The 22,493-nt window shown below is 37.2% G+C and overlaps 1 protein-coding gene across 3 annotated transcripts in view; it reads left to right on the top strand.

Moving 5' to 3' along the window:
* The window catches only part of LOC106052847 (homeobox-containing protein 1-like), a 44,987-nt gene extending 27,475 nt beyond the window's left edge, over positions 1 to 17,512 (top strand). For 2 of the 3 annotated variants that reach the window (XM_056031336.1, XM_056031335.1), the window contains exons 8-9: positions 8,220 to 8,318; positions 17,107 to 17,512. In XM_056031336.1, the coding sequence (XP_055887311.1) occupies positions 8,220 to 8,318; positions 17,107 to 17,414 (407 nt within the window). In that variant the 3' untranslated portion in view covers positions 17,415 to 17,512. Of the gene's footprint in view, positions 1 to 7,693; positions 7,955 to 8,219; positions 8,319 to 17,106 lie in introns of those variants that run through there. The other variant, XM_056031337.1, reaches the window with a different exon arrangement.
* Positions 17,513 to 22,493: the final 4,981 nt, after the last annotated feature.

Raw genomic sequence — 22,493 nt, 5'->3', positions numbered from 1 at the left:
AAAGATTTGATGTCTGTTCTGGATCAAGTGATTGAAGTTGTAAACTTCATCATATCTCGACTGCTTGCATCCTGACGTTTCTCTCAGCCCTGTGAAGCAATGGATTCAGACTACAAATGCCTCCTGTGTCACACCAACGTTCGTTGGCTCTCCAGGGGGAAAAATGTTAAAGCGTGTCGTCCAACTCAAGGCTGAGCTAATTTCATTCTTGGAGGCTGAAAAAAAAATACTTTGGATTTTCTATTCATGACAAGATCTGGTGGGTTAAGGTCTCTGATTTATTTGACAAATTAAATTCATTGAATTTAATTCTTCAAGGACCATCACTGCATCCTCAAAAGTCACTTGGTGAATAATTGTCTTTGTGGCAAAGAAAGATCTCGAAAGGAATCTTTGACTGCTTTCCTATTTACAATGAATGTGCTTCAACTAAAGAAATCACCCCCGAAATTCTGAACACTTTGACATACCTGCAGTCAGCATTTAAGCATTACTTCTCAACAGTTAACAGTCTTGAATATGGATGGGTCAGCTATCCATTTGGAAACAATGAAGCTACAAATATTACAAAATGAAGAAGAAGAGCATTTCATTGATTTAAAAAAAATGATGCAGTTCTGAAGTCACATTTTGCTGAGATTGGTAATCTATGTTTGGGATTTCAATCAACAAGTTATATCATGCAATCAATTTATATCGTCATGGTTTTGTGAATTTGGATTTTCAGTACTGACTGAAATCAAGTCTAAGAAAAGAGAGAGACTTCTACAATAGACGATGAAATGTGAGTTTGTCTATCGACTTTGGAGTCTCGATTAGATCACATTTCTTCTCAAAAACAGGCACACCTTTCACATTGAATGTAATACTTAAAAAAGGTAAAATAATTTTTCATTTTGTTATAAAACACCTCTTGTTCATCCTAGTGTGCCACGAAATTTTAGTAGTTTTTTTACTGTGCCGGCAGAAAAAAAAGTTTGAGATACACTGGCCTAAAGCAGCACGGAAAACCAACTCCTAGATACCCCTCCCCCCCCCCCTCCCCATTGGTCCACAAAAGAGATTGGACCAAAAGCGCTCTGAGCATGCTATAAGCATGAAAGTAGCACTATATAAAAGCTATAATAATAATAATTTTAGCAGTTGGACTTGTTGCTTTTTTTGTACAGCGCTATCAAGATGGCATTGCGCAGGTCAGTTGGGATTGTACATTTGTCCCAGCACAGAGTTAGTAGGTCTGTTAACCTTTCGGTGAGAGCAGCACCACCCATTTGTTGTAAGACCATCAGAACCAGGCGCTTGATGACTTTTGAGCTTCCCTATTGCAGTATTGACCTCAACAAGACTTGGGCATTCATCAAGCCCTTTTTTTAACTGTTTCAAATGCAAAAAGCAATAATACATGAAACACTAATGTATATAAACTGCTAAGCTTGTGCTGGGAGCAAGGAATTGTCCTCCAGGAATTAAAGGATTCAAACATAGTTACAATTTATAAAAATAAAGATGACCGCTCTGATTGCAACAGTTATTGAGGCATTTCACTGCTTAGCATAGTTGGAAAGCTTTATGCTAGAGTAATACTAAAGCCGCTGCAGATCTTGGTGGAATGAGTTTATCCAGAGCTGCAGTGTTGTTTTAGAATTACAACAGATATGATTTTCTCCTTGCAGCAGCTACAAGAAAGAACAGAGAATAAAAGCAGCCTCTCTTTATAGCATTTATTGATTTGACCAAGGCTTTGGACCTTGTCAGCAGAAGAGGTCTGTTTGCTGTATTAGAGAAAATTGGCTAAACAAGCTACTGAAACTAGTGTTAGCTTCTCATGAAAATATGCACGTCACTTTACAGTTTGACAGTTCCACTTCTAAGCCATTCTCCATCAAGAGTGGAGTAAAACAAGAATGTATTTTGGCTCCAACACTATTCGACATCTTCTTTTCATTTTTACTCATCAGTGCTTTTAAATCCCTGGAAAATGGAGTATATATCCACACTTTGTAACCTGGCATTTCTTGAAACCAAAATGAAAAGATTAGGGAACTGATGTTCACCGCCGATTCACCACACTCATATCTCATTCACAAGAAGGATTACAAAGGCCTGTGAATGCTTTGGCAGCTGCATGTCAAGAGTTTAGCCTTACAATAAGCCTCTCCAAGACTGGAATTCTGGCACAAGACTTCGCAGAAATACCTGTGCTACCTTACAGTGGTGCAGAAATTTACCTACTTGGGATCAGCAATTGCCAGCAACCTAGATTTAGACACTGACAAAAAGAATAGGAAAGGCTTCTGCAGCATTGGCAAAACTAAACATATCTGGGAAAATGCCAATTGGACCATGGCAACCAAAATCCTAGTCTACAATGTCTGTGTTGTGAGCACTCTTCTTTATGGTAGTGAAAGCTGGTCAACATACATGTATCAAAAGCACAGATTAAATAACTTTCACTTACGCTGCTTGTGAGATATAATGTGCATCTCCAGGAAGGATCATGTCTCTAATCAGGACATATTGAAATTGGCCAATATGCACAACTTCTATGCTCTTTTGACACAGAGAAGACTACACTGGCTCGGAGATGTCGCCAGATGAAAGAATCCCTAAAGACATGCTATATGTTGAGCTTCTGGAGCGAGTCTGACCTAGGGGCCGCCAAGACTAACCTTTGAAGATGTCTTCTATCGAGACACGCTAACCACAGACATTGAATTCATTCAAGTGTTTTTTCCTAGTGTCATTAAAATATAGAACTGGTTTTTCTGAAATCAGCCAGGAAAATCAATGACTTGAGTAACACAAGGATTATGCATAGGACATAAATATCTTCTTTTTTTAATGAAGTCTGTAAAAGAGAATTTATAAGAACAAATCCTGTTGACTCTGCAAGTGTCACTCACCCAGGCCCCACATAGTGCTAAGGCTACCTACCTCTGTCACACATTGTTATGATGACTTGTATTCTTGTTAATAGTACATTTTTAACTATTTTCAATGCTTATTTCCATTTTTTAAATTAACTTTGTTATTACCCAGTCCTATTTTGTTTCAATAAAAATTTTAAAAGGCTTGAATTTATAGATCTAGATGTCGTCAAGATTTCTAAATCCAATTTTTCATTACTGTATATCTATTTACAATAATTACATTTAGATTGAACCCAATTTTATTTTTTAACTTCGGTGCACACGGCATGTTAAGTCATTATGCTTGAACCTTTAATTTATTTTTGGCATCTATAGAAGTTAAATTTACTCTGTATTAATTGAATAACTTCTTGAGTATATAAACATGTTAAACATCTTTAAATACATTTCAAACCACCAATTTGCTTTTTTAAAAGTCAGTAGTTGGGATTTATTTTTTTAGGCACAATGTAAGTGTAATGCTAGAGCATTGCTATAACAACAGTTTATTGCACAATTAATGCATTGTGTTGCCTGGTTATTGGGTATGTGCTCTGGACTGTCATTTGGTTGTCTTGAAGGTCCAGGATTCCAATTTCCACTATCATCCTGTGGGAGGTTTGGGCTAGGATGTAAAATCTTCAGAATCTGAAGGAGCACCTAAAACGTAAAACAAATGTTACATTAACTTAGACGTGTTCTGTTTAATTATTAAAATTTTAATTTATAATATGCTTAATTTGTTTATCTAATTATTAATCAATGTCTCCAGCATCACCAGGGTTGATGGGGTAAGCTCATGGTGTAAAAAAACAATTTATCTATGGGAAAGCCTCCACACTTACTACTATATCTGTCAACAATATAGCAGTTTTTCCCCTTTTTATATCAAACAAAATATTAATTACCAATGATTAATTGACTAATTGGTTAATTTTTTAATTGATTCATGCTTCGTTAGGTACAATTAATATTTTTTTCAAGTTTCAATTGATCTGAGAATGGGTGCAGGAGAAATAATGTGTTCAAACTTTTTCCCAGACAGACAGAGTGAGTTGATATAAAATTTTGTAACAAATAGATAATTTTTAACATTTAATGATTGATGTAAAAATAAAAATATGCAGCAACTTAAACATTTTTTTTTTATGGTGATTAGTACAATTATAAGCATGTTGGTCATTTTGTACTCAACCAAAAAGAACAACTTTTGCATCTTCTTTCCCTTATCCCATTGGGATGGAGGTCCAGGGCTGAGCTCTACGCTGAGTGTTTAAGTGTTTTCCTGCATTATAATTTTTAGAAATTCAGTTTTAGGGTCTAAAATGTAATTAAAGCGGCAATCTATTAAGGGGACTAATTCGGCTTATACCACCACTTCAGTCAAGTAAAATTTATTTCCCTTGTTCAAGATACCAAATAAAATAATTAATCACCAATAGTTAATTAACTAATTGTTTTTTTTTATTGATTCTTGTGTTGTCTGGTTAAAGAAATAATAGTGCAAAATTTCAGCTTGATCCGAGATTGAATGTGGTAGAAATAACTTTTTACCACACAGATAGAGTGAGTTGATGTAAGCTTTGTAAAAAGCACAAGTGTAATAAAGTTAAATTAAGAATGGATGTCACAGGGTGACACTGGTAATGACATTCGAAGTACATGTACTGCTTGTACATTTGTGATGGGTTAATTGTTCAAAAGTCATTCTTACATTCAGCAATATTCCTTGAAGGGGCATAGAGTATGCAGCATTGGGGGACATGATCAGCATCCTCTTGTGATGCTCCACAAGGGCAAGTTTTGTTAGTCCCCACTTTTAGCTTTTGGAACATATGTTGTCTTATTCTGTTGTGTCCAGTTCTGAGGCGAAAAATTAAGAATTGGTCATGTCGGGATAATTATAATAATCATTTTTTCAGTAATTGGGATGAGAGCTTGTCCATTTTTCGTTTATTCATTTCTTCTGGGTAGAGAGGAATTTTCATTTGTTTTCTCATTCCCTGTGTGTATGCATTTTCATTGCCTTCTATTTCAATGTGTGCTGGAATCCATTGAAGAACAGTTTCCTTGCTTTTTTTTTTTTTTGTAGTTTACAAGAGCTGTACTGATTTGCATTATATATAAGAAAAAGAGTTTTTCAGGCTTTGAAGAACAGTTTCGTCATGGTTCAGTAAGACAATTTAGCTGTTTAGTGTACTTGGGTAGTTTACTAGTGTGGTAGCTGCTATTTCAAATGCTTGTCACAGACTTCATTAATAACTAATAGCTTCATTCATAGATTCGCACATTGGTAGAAAAAAATTGCTTCTAAGGTCACAATGGAAAAAGTATCAATGACTCATTATTAAATATCTTTTTCATTTAATTATTAACTCATTTAATAAAATGATTTTTCAAATGTTTTTATAAAAAGATTTTTTATATGAACTTCACTTTAGTTAAACAATTAATTTTATTAACGTGCATTCTTTACATTTCCTCATTACACATTTGACAACAATCTAAATTAGACTAAATAGAGCCCAGATATAGATTTAGATATAAATGTATTAATAATTTGAACAAAATTTACATCCATAAATCATTAAGGCAATAGCTTAGCTTCTGACAGCTTAGGGGAGCAGATTTATTTATTAAGTATATGGTAGTATCACTTTGGAAGGGGATTGGACGCGATCAGCATAATCTAAACTATTAAAAGTGCTAATTCTGATCATATTAGTGTAGATACAATAAGCCATCACAACTGTGTTAAAAGCCTAGGTTCTGCTCTTTGCATTTTTCTTGTAATTGTTGCAGAACAAATATCATGTCAGATGTACCTCTACCACTATAAAGCCAAATTGGCTCTCAGATAGCACCTCGTCCACTATAGAGTGGGTTAGTCAGTCAAGACTCATGCCAAAGTGTAATGCCTTGATCGTTGGAGCAGTTAGACCCACATACATCCCTATCCATTCTCAAATAGTTTCTTGTGGGACAAAAAGGCCAGATTAGACAAAATGGAGACCTTTCTGATCTCATCCCAATAAAAAATGGTGTAAAGCAAGGGCTATGTACTTGCTCCTACTCTATTCACTAGCTTCTTTGGAGTAATGCTAGGTCAAATGAGGCAGCTATTACACAAAGGCATCTACATCAGATTTCACTAAGACGGCATTGTGTTCAATCTTCGACATCTACTGTCACTTTAAAAAAGAAAAAAAGAAATGGTCATAACAGAGCTTCTCTATGCCGATGATTGCGCCCTGCTAGCTCACAACAAACATGATCTCCAACAAATTTGCATACGTCGCTGCCTCAGGAAAACAGAAGTCGTGTTCCAGAAGTCACCCAAATAAAACCTATCGTAAATGGACAGCCCCTTAACGTTGTAGACCACTTCACATATCTAGGAAAAATAGTATCAAATGATGCATTGCTTTCAAGGGAAGTTGATAACCATCTGGCCGTGGCCAGTAGTGCTTTTGGACGCATCCAGGCGAGAGTTTGGCGGAATAAATCGCTCTGCCTGCCTACAAATATCAATGTCTACCTGGCAGTGGTTCTCTCTAATTTGTATTAGATTACTAAAATTTTTACTATTTGAGTTGTAATTTTAAATACCTCAGTTGTATACTCTTAATAGCCCTTGAGGGATTATAGGCACAACACGGCCTAAATTGTTCGAATGTGCCAAAAACCCCAAAATGTTAAATGTCTCTCAGTGCTTAAGTAACAGCGTTTCATAGATTTTAGCCTTGTCCTTTGCCTTGGGGGGTCATAGGGGGTGGTTCTACTTGTAGCTACTCCCTTCTCATGCAGAAAACTTGTACCTTCTTCAATATAAAGGAGACGTCTAGTAATCCCTGTGTGACAGAGATTATTATGTAGTAATTTTTGGTCTTCACCAGTCATTGTGAACGCAAAGTGGTTTCTTAAAAAAGTGTCCGCTTCTGCGTTTTGTTTTCCCAGTCGATAAATTGGAAGCTCCTAAGTTCCAGTTCTTCATCTTGCCCTGGTAAGGTTTAAGGTCGAACGTCTGTACATTGAGTATTTAGATATTTCCAGAACCTATTCATCAACTTTTGACACAGGACATGCATTGAGGTAAGTGAATCGATTGATGGTTTGACTATAGTCGATAACCATTTTCCTTTTGTGTCTTTCATTCAATGTCACAATTATTTGGACTCACTATGGGGACGTGGAATGCTCAATAATTTTGACCGATAGAAATCATTTTAATAAATTTGGAGATTTTTCTAGATTTAGTGGCAATCGAGTAACAATCAGTAGCAGGATTCGCGAAGATGCGTTGGGCTTTCACTCATGCTGCTTCCAGCGTGCAGACCTGGAGAGTGCTCCTTTTTCCTCAAATGGGATCATCAGTTTTTCATGCTGGCTGATGAAATCTATCCCTAGGATCAGGCAGTAGTACATCTAGTAGTGAGAGATTCACACTTTCTTATTGTTCATCTTTATACTTTATCTTAGTGAAAATATGCCCATGAGTAGTGCAATAAAGATGTGTAGAGGTTATGTAGATTCAGTTTCTGGATGATTCTAATTTCCATTCAGCAATTGAAGAAGATATATAGCTTTCACTGCTCCCCATACCTACAAGAGCCGTCAATAGTACTCCATTGATGAGTACATTAATAGTTGTCGTGCCCATAATCCCTCAAGGGTTATTTCCCCTATCTAGGTCAAGTATTATAAGAATTATACAACTGAGGTATTTAAAATTAGGTCCTTTTACAGCTCAAATAGATTTGGGTTTATCTTTTGTTGATCTACAGAATTTCTGGAAATGACCTCTCTTCTCAAACAAGTTGCATGTAGCATCACAGGCTGGGTTATTTCCGCAAAAGAAGCATCTTTTACCAGTCTCCGCACTCAGCTTGTGTTCTTTGAATACATTCAATTTTGGCGCTGGAGAAAGCCTTTCTCCATTAGCACTATCTCCCCGAGGAGTTTCAGTGCATATGTTATAAGCCATGGCATGGTTAATGGCATACTCTAATTACCTGACCTCTTCAAAAGTGTTTTGTAAAGATAAGGTAATCATAATCTTGTGTTGTTTGAAGCCAGTCCAGTTATCAAGGTGTGTCTTATGAAGCATTATGAACTCCATTCATTAAAAAAAATCTCTTTCAACCATTGAAGTTTTTCATATATCTCATATATTGTGAATGTGTGTCACTTCAAACATTTAGTTTTATTTTCTGAAAAATAATTCCATTTGTTGTGACTTTTATGATAAGCTTTGTATTCTATTAGATCCATTAAGGAATAGTAAAAAAACTGTTACTTCCTTGTTTTCAGTTAATCGAGAACTGGGTGAAAAAGAATTTATGACCCATATCAATGTTTCCAATTGGTTTAGCAACAGAAGAAAAGAAATCAAAAGATTAGCTAAAAAAGGTAAGACTGACATTTGTTTTTGGTTAGAAATAAGTATAGTTTTAAATATTGTTATAAACCTGGTGGTGTGTGTGTAGTCAGCCGCTGAAAATCGCCCCAGGCCAACGCTAGACGAGCGGTCAACCGTGATGAGTTACGACGGTCAGCCGAGACGAGTATCAACATGACAGTTCAGGAAGGATCGGTGTCGGAAACAGAGCTCAGGAGCGTCACCAGGGATGTAGTCATCTGACCACCCAGAATGGTCGAGCGACGTTCTGCCCGATTCTAGAAGGCCTATATAAAGAGCGAAGGTATCAGAGACGAGTCAGTCACAACTTCCAGATCTACGGTTTGTTACAATGGCTCAGTACAAGTCCGAGATGAGACGGAGAGACCATTGCAAGAGTTGATACGGCGGTACGGCTATTAACGAAGAGATATTTGTACAGTCTTGTGTTACATGCTGCCAATTGTACAGTTTTCGCTGTTATTTATTGACATTAAACTATTACGTTATTTGGAGCCCTGAGTTGTCAAGTTCTTTCAGTTGGTGGTATCGTGTGGTGCAGTTTGCAGAGAGCCTGGATAGTGAGATTTGTAACAATATATTTACAATATATTTCTTACAATATATCTCTCTCATATACTGTTTGGACTGATTGTATAACGGTATCATAAACTATCAGTATTAGCCCCATAGAATAAAATATATTGTTACGACTCTCCCACTATCCAGGCTCTCTTCAAACTGCACCACACGACACAACGAACTTAAAGAACCTCACAACTCAGGGCTCCAAAGTATCAGTCAGTTCAATTTCAAATACATCGCAACTGACAACAACATTAACACTGTCTTTACAAATACATAGTCTTGCTCCGCCTGACTTCACACACCGTGCTGGTTCTCGCCTCGTACTTGTCACAGCGAGGTAACATGAAGAGAAGTGATTCTGACTTACTCGCTCTTATATAGTGTCTCTACTGGCCTCAAACCTTCTTGACCACTCCAGTTGATCACTTTTGCCGTGACTTGCATGCGTAATATTTACGACACTGGTCCTTGCCGAACTGGCGTGTACTGTCACTGGTCTCGGTTGACCGCTTGTCCTGCGCTGGACAGTGGTGATTTGGGTAGGCTAAAACAACACAGCACTACCCCCATCTGTGTCACCACCAGGTTTACAACACTGTCCCCTCCTTAGATCTGTCCGTCCCGGACAGCATCAATCTCATGGGATGTGTAGTTTCATCACTGCAGTGGAGGTCGATCGGTGGGGGTGACAGTGGGCTTGCCTCTTGAGCTAGACGAAGTCACCCATGTTGAATTCAGCAACTGTCGCTTTCGTCTTCTCTGCCAGTTGACCTTCACCTGGTTCAGGGTTCGTAGCGCTCCTAAAAACTCCTAAAATCTCCTAAAAAATGAAAAGTCTCCTAAAATCCTAAAATTCTCCTAAAAATTGCCAAAAGTCTCCTAAAATTTTGTCCACGCTCCTAAATTTTTTACCCAATATTTTTTTAAAATATAATTTTGCTTATTTCTTACTAAAAATGCGGGGAAAAAAAAAAAAAAAAGCGTAACTAGGCATTCTGATCGCATGACGTTACGGGCTGGCTGTGTTAAAGAGCTGACCAGTGACCCGTCTACACCGCCTTTCACCCACTTGTGAAGCGCGACCTCGTGATTGAAGATGGCCTTGGCTCAAACAAGCATTTCACCTGGCAGTTTTTTTTTGAAGTCAGCGTAGAAATGTTTGTTTCCATTTATTGTTACCACTAAAGACGCGCTAAATCTAGTCTGTAGTGACTATTGTCTATAATTAGAGCAATTACCAGCCTAATTTGCAGGCTACACCCCTCCGGGCCCTCCCTCACCTAAAATGTTCTTGTTGTAAGTGTATGAGTGACTTCGCGTGGAAAGTCGGTTAATCTTCTAGATTTAGCTAGTATCTAGTAATAGTATCTAGATTTAGAGTTAGATCTAGTGAAGATAATTCGCACGTAACCTGAAAACTCAGTAAATTTTTGTCAATTTAATGATCTCGATACATCTAATGTCTAGATTACTCTAAGAAATACGCTAGATTCTAGATTTACGCTAAATCACTCAGAGTCTAGTGAAGATAATGACTGAAAAGCCCGCAAATTTAGTGACTTAGATCTAGACTCTAGATCTACGGTATATCCAGTGAAGATAATTTGCACACAGACGTGAAAAGTCCGCAAATTTTAGTGACTTAGATCTAGACTCTAGAACTACGGTATATCCAGTGAAGATAATTTGCACACAGCCGCGAAAAGTCCGCGAATTTTAGATTATAGTGACTTAGATCTAGACTCTAGATCTACGGTATATCTAGTGAAGATAATTCTCACACAGCCGCGAAAAGTCCGCAAATTTTAGTGACTTAGATCTAGACTCTAGATCTACGGTATATCTAGTGAAGATAATTCTCACACAGCCGCGAAAAGTCCGCAAATTTTAGTGACTTAGATCTAGACTCTAGATCTACGGTATATCTAGTAAAGATAATTCTCACACAGCCGCGAAAAGTCCGCAAATTTTAGTGACTTAAGAGTTAAAGTCCGCGAATTTTAGCGAATTAGCTTTAGAGTCTAGATCTTCTGTAAATTTAGTGAAGATAATATTCACACAGCGGAGAAAAGTCCGCCAATTTTCGTGACTTTGATTTAGACTCTAGATTTACGCTAAATCACTAGAATATATAGAGTGAAGATATTTCTCTCACAGCCCTGAAAAGTCCGCGAATTTTAGTGACTTAGATCTAGAGTCTGGATCTACTGTAAATTCAGTGAAGATAATTCTCTCACAGCCGTGAAAAGTCCGCGCATTTTAATGACTTAGATCAAGAGTCTAGATCTACTGTAGATTTAACGAAAATATTTCGTATACAGCAGTGAAAAGTCCGTAAAAATTATTTCACTCGTAAAAGCCAGGGAAACTATACGGTTGAAAAAGATTCTGCTAGGAAAAAAAAAACGCGAATAGGTCGAATTTCCCTTCCCCTCCCTCTCCCCCCCCCCCAATCCAAAAGCCATTTTTTAGTAAGCAAATGTCTACTGAACATTCAAATAGGCCTATATTGCCCTATATATTACTGGCTCTGTTTATGAGAAGGATTTAAGTTAACTAATAGAAGAATAAAACATTACCTCAAATGCACACCATGACTCTAGTATCTATAAGATACACATAGGAACTAATAATGTACATTTCCATCACAGAGAATACACATTATGATAGCATCTCTAAGAATGTTTCTTATTTTAAAAAAATGGAATAGCAACCATTTGTAATGTTCTTAAATAAATCTTTGAAAAAAAATGGTTGTTTGATGTTTTGGGATGACAGTCAAGTTGTTACTTGATTAAAAGATAACTTTCATTACATTTTCTGTGGACATGCCACAGCTGATAACATTGTTTCTGTGGCATATTGGCAAGAAATTTATTATTTTTAAAATCAAATAACAATAATTAATTTGATAAATGCTTAGTTTTGTTTATGTTTTACTGTGTATCACACAAACGGACGGGAAACACACACACATATCATACATTTCATCCTTAAAAAACCTCCTAAAATCTCCTAAAAATTTTTCATGGAAAAGTGCTACTAACCCTGCTGGTTGCACTGACATCGTGGTCGTATCGCCATCCTCGATCACAGCCAACGACGCTTTCTTCTCCTCCAGTCGATCTTCATCTTGTTGCAATGACGTCGTGGTTGTATCTCCTTGCACCTTGGACTCATCAAGCGTCGCCTTCTGTCATTCTGTACTGAAGGCAGCCATTTTACACATGGGGAGGGATTGGATTCGATATAGAAAAGGCCTATGACACAACCTGGAAACATGGCATTCTACGTGACCTGGAGCTTATGGGGCTTAAGGGACACCTTCCCTGCTTTGTGAGGGAATTCCTCAAAGATCGGAAATTTCAGGTTTGAGTGGGCAACTCCTCTTCTGACACTTATGAGAAAAACATGAACACCTTAGAAAAAAAATTACAGCTAAGTTTAAACAAAATTCAAAATTGGGCAAATGATAATGGTTTTAAATTTTCGGACTCCAAAACAGTTAGCATGCATTTTTGTAATTTAAGGGGACCCCCACCCAGATCCTGAATTATTCATACACAAAAAAAGATCCCTGTTATAAAAACTACAAAATTTTTAGGCCTCACCCTAGATTCCAAATTTAATTTTCACCCCCACATTAAGGAACTTAGGAAAAAGTTCATTAAACATACTTAGAGTACTCAGCCATACGGACTGGGGAGCTGACAGAGATACCTTTCTGCTTCTATATCGGCAAGGAAGTCTTATCTAAAAATACTGGAACCAATACAAAATGCTACCCTGCGCCTCTGACTCGGCGCGTTTCGTACATCACCAATTCCAAGTCTCCTTGTAGAGGCTGGAGAACTCCCCATGGACATAAAAATGAAAAAGCTTGCAATGCAGTACATAGTCAAGCTAAAATCCAACCCCACGAACCCTGCTTTCGACTCCATATTCAATCCTACAAATGTTGAACTATAAATTCGAAGGCCCAACGTCACACAGTTGTTAGGACTTCCAATGAGAGAATCCATCCAAAATTTAACCCCACCCATTGACCAAATTTCTAAAATAGAAACCCCACAGAATCCTCCTTGGCTAATGAATAAACCCAAATTAAATTTATCCCTCCTTAATTTCAAAAAAGAAAATACAGACCCAAGCATACTACAAGTCCACTTTAGGGAAATGCAAGAGAGCTACGGAGATTGTGGCACCATCTACACAGACGGATCCAAAATGGATGGAAAGGTCGCGTGTGCCGCTCCTTTCGGAACAAAACAATCTCCCGTCGACTCCTCGATGGCGGCTCCATCTTTACGGCCGAACTGTATGCACTATCGCTCGCACTTACAGAGAAGCAAAGAGAGCCCTAAATCAAGTGGTGTCAGGAACCCTAATTCCTTGCTTGGACCTGAGACAAAGTATTGCCTCTGCCACCTATCGAGAGTGGCAGGACCGATGGGAGGCTGAGACTCACAATAAACTCAGGCAGATTGTGGCGGATGTTGGGTGGCGGCCCACATCTAAGGCGTGGTAGCACAACCATGTCCAGACTTAGGATTGGCCACACCTACATCACGCACTCTTTTGTGCTGAAGAAAGAGGAGCCCCCACTTTGTGAGTATTGTGACTCTCGCCTCGCCATATCCTCATTGACTACCCCAGATACAAGGATGTCAGGGAAAAATATTTTAGAGCCACTAACTTAAAAACACTATTCGACAATGTCGACCCTGGGAAGGTACTGGGCTTTATCCGGGAAGTGGGGTTGTCTACTAAGATCTGATTTATGAATTTGTGAATATGTACTATTTACATTAGATTTTTACCAAATTATTAAATTTTTACTACCTTTACAATTTTAACTGTGAATAGACCTTGATTTAAATGATTTAACTGTATAGAATTTAACCCTTGTTATGTAGAGAGAGAGAGAGAGAGTAGTCCTTAAGGGACTGCAGGCACGACATGGCCTAAATTGTGCCGATGTGCCTAAAATCAAAATCAAATAAAAATCACAAAACAATCTCCCGTAGACTGCTCCATCTTTATGGCCGAATTACATACAATATCGCTTGCACTTATGGCCGTCAAAGCATCAGAAAGGAGGAAATTTATAATCTGCTCCGACTCCAAATCTGCATGGCAAGCTTTGGGGCGGATGAAGACTGACATCTCATTGGTACATAAGAGCCTGAAGCTGTTGGACCAAATAACAGCCAACCGTAGGGATGTCACCTTCATCTGGGTCCCCTCCCACGTGGGCATTGAGGGAAATGAAGCAGCAGACAGAGAAGCAAAGAGAGCCCTAAATCAAGCGCTGTCAGGAACCTTAATTCCCTGCTCGGACCTGAGACAAAGTATTGCCTCTGCCACCTATCGAGAGTGGCAGAACTGATGGGAGGCTAAGACTCACAGTAAATTCAGGCAGATTTTGGCGGATGTCAGGTGGCGGCCCACATTTAAGGGTCTGACTTGGCGTGGTAGCACGACCATGTCCAGACTTTCGGATTGGCCACACCTACATCATGCACTTTTTTGTGCTGAAGAAAGAGAAGCCCCCACTTTGTGAGTACTGACTCTCGCCTCACCGTGGAACATATCCTCATTGATTGCCCCAGATATCAGGAATGTCAGGCTTAAATTTTTTTATAGCACACAACTTAAAAACACTATTCGATAATGTCGACCCTTGGAAGGTACTGGGCTTTGTCTGGGAGGTGGGATTGTCTAACAAGATCTGATTTATGAATTGTGAACATATAATATTTACATAAGATTTTTACCAAATTATTAAATTTTTACTACCTTTACTATTTTAACTGTGAATAGACCTTGTTTTTAATTATTTAACTGTATAGAATTTAGCCCTTGTTATTTAAAGGGAGAGTGATCCTTAAAGGATTATGGGCACGACATGGCCTTAATTGTGCCGATGTGCCAAAACTCAAACCCCCCCAAAAAAATTCAAATACAACATAATTTGCTTTTGATCCCTTTTCTTCTGATGTTTTTACTACTTTAGATGATTTTAGAATTAGATCATTTAAAAAAATGTACAAGAATGGACTCAAGACAATATTCTCAAACTACAGGGATGTCTAGACTGCACTGACTGGAATTTGTTTAAAGAATGGATCGACGCAGTGACAAATTACATCAAATTCTGTGAAAACATGTGTATCAGTACTAAGAACATCAAGATATACCCCAACAATAAACCATGGGTCACTGCAAAAATAAAACGGGAAATAATAAAAAAGAAAAGAGCACATATGAGTGGCAATGGACAGACAAGGAAAAGAGCTCAACGAAATCTCACCGTCGTTCTTGAGGAAGGGAGGAGAAACTACCGCACCAAGCTGGAAGACTCTATTAAGACAAGTGACATGAGACGGGCGTGGGGCATCATGAACAAAATGGCAGGAGCACAAGTCAAAATTAAAAATAATCTTGCTACAAGAGACGAAAAAACATTAGCCAACGAGTTAAATGATTTCTGTTGTCGCTTCGACACGAAAGATTTTAATTATCTCAGACTCAAAGCCCTTGAGGATGTCAATGTTAACAACTGTTTAGAATTAGCAATTACTAAAGAGCAAGTTTGTAACATTTTCAAAAACGTCAACCCAATGAAAGCTGGTGGGCCTGATGGAATAAAAGGGCGAATCTTAAAAGAATGTGCTGAACAACTAGCTGAACCTTTCCAAGATATTTTTTCTACTTCATTACTAAACCATGAGTTACCACCTGTGTGGAAGTCATCTATAATTGTACATGTGCCAAAGGTTTCCAAACCGAAGGAAATGAATGACTATAGACCTGTTTCACTCATTGTGTCTAAATGTTTAGAAAAATTGGTTAAAATGTTTCTTCTGAATGATCTTTGTTGTAAGTTAGACCCTTTACAATTTGCTTACCAAAAGGGTAAAGGTGTAGACGATGCCATCCTAAATATTTTAAATTGTGTCTACAAACATCTGGACTTACCGAACACTTATGTAAGATTGTTCTTTATTGATTTCTCATCAGCTTTTAACACTATACAACTTCATTTACTCATTGAAAAGATGAAAGCGTTGAAGATTAGTCCATACATAATACTATGGGCTAATGAATTTTTGACCCAGAGATCGCAGAGGGTTAGGGTAAACAATGTTATATCAAATAAACGTATAGTTGACACAGGGGCGCCCCAGGTGGCTGTGACATCCCCATTGTGGTTCATTTTGTACACCAATGATTTTCAATCCGATAGTCCTTTTTGCTCCTTCACAAAATGTGGCTCTTCTTGCCCTGCTCTCAGAGAGCTCAGGCGAAAATGAGTATTTCAGAGAAATAGAATACATTGAAAAATACTGTAAAGATAATTTTTTATTACTAAATGTAAAAAAACACAAAGAAATGATAATCGATTTTCGTAGGGAAAAGAAGGAAAATGATATTTTTTCTGTAAGACTACGATTACTAAGAAAACTGTCCTCATTTAATGTTAGTGAAAAGGCCTTGGCTATGTTTTATCACGCTCACATCTGCAATATTTTAAGTTTCAATATCACTGCCTGGTATGGCAATCTGAGCATTAAAAATAAAAATAAACTTTATGGAATCCTAAATGCTGCTGGTAAAATCATTGGCAAAAAAACAAACCCAATTTGGGCAGTTGTTTGAGACAAACATCTATAAAAAAGCTAACAAGATCCTAGAAATAAAGAATCACCCTTTGTGTCAGGATTTTGTGATTTTACCATCACAAAAGAGATACAAGACACCAATGGCAAAGACAAACAGACACAAACACTCTTTTGTTCCCCTGGCAATCAAATCATTAAATAAGAACAATCTGATATAAACCTTGTCACATTTAAATTATGAGTGAGTCTGGTGTGAATGTACACTTTGGTTTCTTATAGTTATAATGTTTTTGTTTGGTGTAATGCACAAATTGTAAGACAAATTTCCATATGGACAATAAAGATTATTATTATTATTACTGACAAATTATTACCACAGGAAAAAAAAAAGCAAATCCAATATCTACTTACCTAAAAATGCTATTAGCAAATGTTGGTAACCCTTTTTTCGATAGAAATTCTTTCAGCATTAAAAGGTGCTGATTAAACACATGAAAATGTTCAATTATTTGCTCAGTTAATCTAAAATCTGTTTGTTTATAAATATATATATAATATATATTCATTTGTATATTTTCTTTTTCAGATGGTATTGATACTGAAAAAGTGATACTCCCAAGTCGTGTTAAAACTAAAGGACTGAATCATTCAATCATTAATATTTGTGATGAAGATAAATATATCGCTACATCAGCAAACCAACATAATGTTCCTTATGAAACTCACTCAGAGGAAACAGATTCCTCAGCCTCACTGGACAGTGTCAATCAATCATATTCATCGCTTGAGTCAGCTTTCTCTGAGAAACATCTCATTGATTCGTTTCAATTTGGAATTTCAAAACAATCAATTACTTGTCCTGGCAATTCAATTAAAACAGAGCCAATTGAATGATATTTCTTATAACCGTACCCTGTTCAAAAAGTTTTCGGATGTGATAAATATAAATGCAAGACCGAAAAAAACAAGATTTATTTTGATCATGCAGCAAATTTTGTATTATTTTTTAAAATTACTACTTCACTTTTGTGTTAATTTGTCTTATTGAAAAAATAATCCAATCCTACTACACTTACAAAAACATTCCTGACTACAAAGGTTTTATCATTACTATTTGTCTGGTTTTCAGAAAATGTATAGACTTTTTCTTTCTCAAGCCCTTAATTCACTTTAAAAAAAATTAAAGCAAACAGTCATCCAATTCTATGAGCATAGGCTTAAAACTGTTAAGAAAACTAAAGCAGACTACAGACAAAAGTTTCATGAGCATAGCCAATGGGAGTTTTGAGTTTAAAATCCCCCTCCAGAGGGTTTTGAGTTTTAACCCCCCCCCCTCCCCTTTTCAATAAAAAAACTATTATCACCAAATTCTATTAGCCAAGGAGGAGAGGTTGAAGTTAAAACCAACCACTTCAAAAAAAAAAAACAACTAAAGCATACTTAAGTCACTAATGTTGGGAGGGGGGGGGAGTTTAAACTCCCACCAATAAAAAATGGAAAATTATAGTTTCTAAAACCCATAAATATAGCCAATTTGTTTTGTTTTTTTAATCCCCCCCTCTTTAAAAAAAAATAAAAACTGAAAAATAACTAGTCACCAAATTTAATAATCGTAGAACCAAGGAGGTCTAGATGTAAAAATCCCCCTTCTAATAAAAAAAAACCAATGCTTCAGCCACTATAGTCCATGAGCGTAGCAAAAAGAGAATTAATATTAAAACTCATGCAAAGAAAAAAAAAAAAAAGATCGCTAATTCCACGAGCTTAGCCAAAAGGGGTTCTGTGGTCACCCCAATAAAAAAAATCGAAACTATAGTAACCATTTTAGCCTATAAATTTGTTTTTTCTGCCAGTTTTTTAACACATTAATAAAGTAAATCTATGAGAATTCAAGCCTAAAACTTTAAAAAATTAAGCAAACTACTGTCATTTGAGGTTTTATCCTACCCAAAATAAAACATTTCATACATTTATGTTTTTCTTGCAGTAACTGGGCTCCATTAATAAATTTCAGCCAATAGCAGATTTGATATTTGAACTACAATTATTTATTTTTTATAGATGGGCTTTTACGATGCCGGAGACTCGCATGTGGAAGTTATGCCTCGTAAGAGTCTGAACACCAGCAGAGTTGTAATCAGCTCTAGAGACCTGCTGGAATGTTCTGATAAGGAAATAGTGGAAGGAATTGAAATATTCAGCCATGCCCAGCGCATTACAAAGCCTAGTGATGTTGAGCAACTACCCGGTATTATCCTCACATTCAGAACTAGGATACCGCCAAAATACATCAAGGAAGATACCTAAGCGACAGGGTTATGGACTCTGCGCGGCAGTTTGGAAGGACTGAGTATGCCAGATGTGCTGGGAAGGGTCACGAGGACAAGGAATGCACAGCCCAGTTCAAAAGCCCAATGTCACACTGGCCACTCAGCCTACTCCAAGGACTGCCAGACAAAGTATTGCCGCTGCCACCTATCGAGAGTGGCAGGATCGGTGGGAGGCTGAGACCCACAACAAACTCAGACAGGTTGTGGCCCACATCTAAGGGTCTGACAAGGTGTGGTAGCACGACCATGTCCAGACTTAGGATTAGCCACACCTACATCACGTACTCTTTTGTGCTGAAGAGAGAGGAGACCCCACTTTGTGAGTACTGTGACTCTTGTCTCACTGTGGAACATATCCTCATTGATTGCCTCAGATACCAGGATATTAGGGGAACAATTTTTAGAGCGCACAACTTAAGATTTGTGAAATTCTGAACATATAATATTTACAAAAGATTTTTACTAAATTATTAAATTTTTATAAACTACTATTTTAACTGTGAATAGACCTTCCTTTTAATGATTTAACTGTACCGTATGGAATTTAGCTCTGGTGATATGAAGGAAGTAATCCTTCAAGGATTACAGGTACGACATGGCCTAAATTGTGTCGATGTGCCACCACCCCCCCCCCCAGGACTGCCATGTGTGGAACAGGAGGTTGCCATGCAGAAGTACAAGTCATGAAACGGATGTACCTTCAGCAAGGCAAAAATCAGCTGTGTTGGCCCTCCCCAAGGACCAATTCGGCTTTACAAAGACCTAGTGTGGTTATAGGAAAATCCATAGCCACACATCAACCCCACCACCCTCTACTGCTCCTCCAACTCAGAAAGAAGCACCACCGTGAAGCACACCTCCGAAGCGGAGAGCCCTTTTGTGAAGGTCATGCTTAAGAACAGATTTTTTCGTGCTTGATTGCATGCAGACTGAACAGCGTGATAAAACCATCACTCCGGGAAAACACCACCACATTGGTAATAATGTTTTTACTTTATTAATAGTCACAGTGCAAAAACTGTTTTTAGCGGCCCCCTAAAGGGGAATAGACGTTGTGTGGTCTGTCCGTCCGTCATTCCCGTTTTGATCTCAGAAACTAGAAGAGAAAATGAAACTCGGACATCTTGATATTTTAGATCATTCAAAGTTCTGATGCAACGGCTACTTTTTTTTTCCGAAAGTGAACCATTTGATTTTAAAATTATCTATGCAAGATTTAAAAAAAAAAACAACACTCTTAGATGAAAAACTTCAGGGGAGATATGTGTTTTAAATAGGTTAGACTTCTTCATTAATAACTTATATAGTTTCCATTTATTTACTAACTCGTGGAATGAAATATTGATTACAATATTGTTTTTATAAAAGAATTTTGATACGGCATCACTGACCCCAAACGGTAACGGCACTGCCGTTCCTTTGTATACATCAGCTGCGCGGAGAAAGGGGAACTGATATGTAAGCGACCGAAGCTAATGCCCAGGCATTCATCTCATTTCCATGAGATGATCCATATAGTCGACTGGTTGAGTCCATATATATTGTTAATATTATATATTCTCGTCGCGTTTAATTTGTTTACATTAAAACTTTTGTTATTAACATGTTACTATCTAGTGAACGATTTGTCAGGGAACGAATAGGCGTGGAACCGACTCAGTCGGTGAGTCATCGATTTCTCATCTGAAGAATAATTTGTCAGCGATTCCTTCGATACATATCTTTTGTCATTAAATAATAGACTATAATATATCAGCCTTGCTAATATATGCTCATAATATGTTATGTCTAAAGTAGCCTACAATTGTACCTACATGTTTCCCCAAGAATAATAAATTTTAATATTATATCAGTTTATAATTTATTAACAGATGATTCTATACCAGTAAAACTGTTATAACATCGTTCAATAAAATAAACAATATAAGACAATATTAAGATATTAGTGCTAGATCTAAAATTTATATTGTTAACAGTTGAGAATGTTCTTTTTTTTTTATTTTGAGGCCAGTATTTCTCATATATGGAACGCAATCCATGAGGGAATGGTTTTATTTTAATCCAACAACAACAAAAAAATAAAGATTACAAAGTTTGTGTTATCACGCAAACTCAGAGCCCCCATTGAATTCCCAATGGACCAGGAGCATCAAGCCATACTTTTTGTTCGTTGAAAGTAATAAAATTTTAATAATCATTGGGCACTAAAATAATATTAACATTAATTTAAATAAATTTTTCTTTTAAAGTTGAAATCTTTCAAAATGAATTTTTATGAAACATAAGTACTTTTTCAATAACGAAGTCGTTTTTTTTTTTATATCATCATTAAGTAATATTTCCTTTTCAGACCAAGGGATCTATGGGGATGATGTAAAGGTCATCTGTTTCAATGGTCCACGGATAACGAGGATGCCATGAGACCATCACAACAACCAACCACTTTAATTTTCCCCAATAAATGTCAGTTACCCATTAGATCTGGGTGGACTCAGAAGCGCCCTAAAATCCCGAATGTAAAAATCCCAGTCGTTACCAGGATTCGAACCCGGGATCCCCGGTTCGGACGCCAAGCGCTTTACCAGTTATTTCATGTATATTCATTTAGCGTACACAATAAGTGTATTTTAAAATAATAATTAACTTTATCCATACATTCAAAATTAATAAAATATAACAGCAATAAAGAGAAAAAATCATTAAGATTCATTCCTCATACAAATTAGATACATTGGCAACACGAACAAAAAATATTCTCGATCTACTTCGCAATTAAATTTAATCTCCGGTAGTGAGCTAGAAATGACTTTCCCCCTCGCAAAAAAAAATAATAAAAAATTAATATCTCCCCTTCCATTTTTCATACGATAAATTTAGTGCGGTTGGAAATATTTTTTCGGGCCCTTTTCAACCATATAGGCCTAGCATTATAGGTTTTATTACTAGATCTATATTTTGAGTTTGAAATGTTTATTGAACTACCTAAATTTCTGGATTGATAGGTTTACTGGTACCGGGTAATGGTGTACTATGCTGTTCGCATCCGATTCACTTCTTAACTCTGGTGGATACGGGGGGGGGGGGGGGGGGGGGGCGATAGGGCTGATCGACCTCCCCCCGAAGGCGTGGTGGGGGGGGGGGGTGGACGAAATTTAGTTATAATTTATTTGTAGAAATCACAGCTTGGTAACTGTAAATGATGTTAAATGGTATAATGTGGAAGAATGCAAATGTCGTGGAATGCTGGGTTCGTGCTTCTTGGAGTACCCTTGACACGTGACAATTACATATACTACAAACTGACAAGTCCGTTTCAGCAGACAATTATAAAGTTTATTTTACAACATAATAATACTGCACTCCTTGTTATACGTCAAGAAATAATAAACAATCCTATCCGCATAACAGCGGTATCAAATGTATCCAATACTTTACAAATCACGTCCGCATCTCAGCGGGCAACACTGTAGGCCTACAGAATAATCCATAATACAAATACATATCTCAAAAGAAACACTGGCATCAACTGCCCAAAAGATACTGTAAATACTGCTCGACTTTTCTAAGTCGCTACTGTCCGTCTTGACCACCCGGTCTAAAGGATACCACTTGACAGACTTCTCATGACTGAAATCAGTCAACT

The sequence above is a fragment of the Biomphalaria glabrata genome, chromosome 5, assembly GCF_947242115.1.
Source record: "Biomphalaria glabrata chromosome 5, xgBioGlab47.1, whole genome shotgun sequence".
NCBI lineage: Eukaryota > Metazoa > Mollusca > Gastropoda > Planorbidae > Biomphalaria > Biomphalaria glabrata.
The sequence above is the reverse complement of the archived record's forward strand: the minus strand, read 5'-3'. Positions and strand labels throughout refer to the sequence as shown.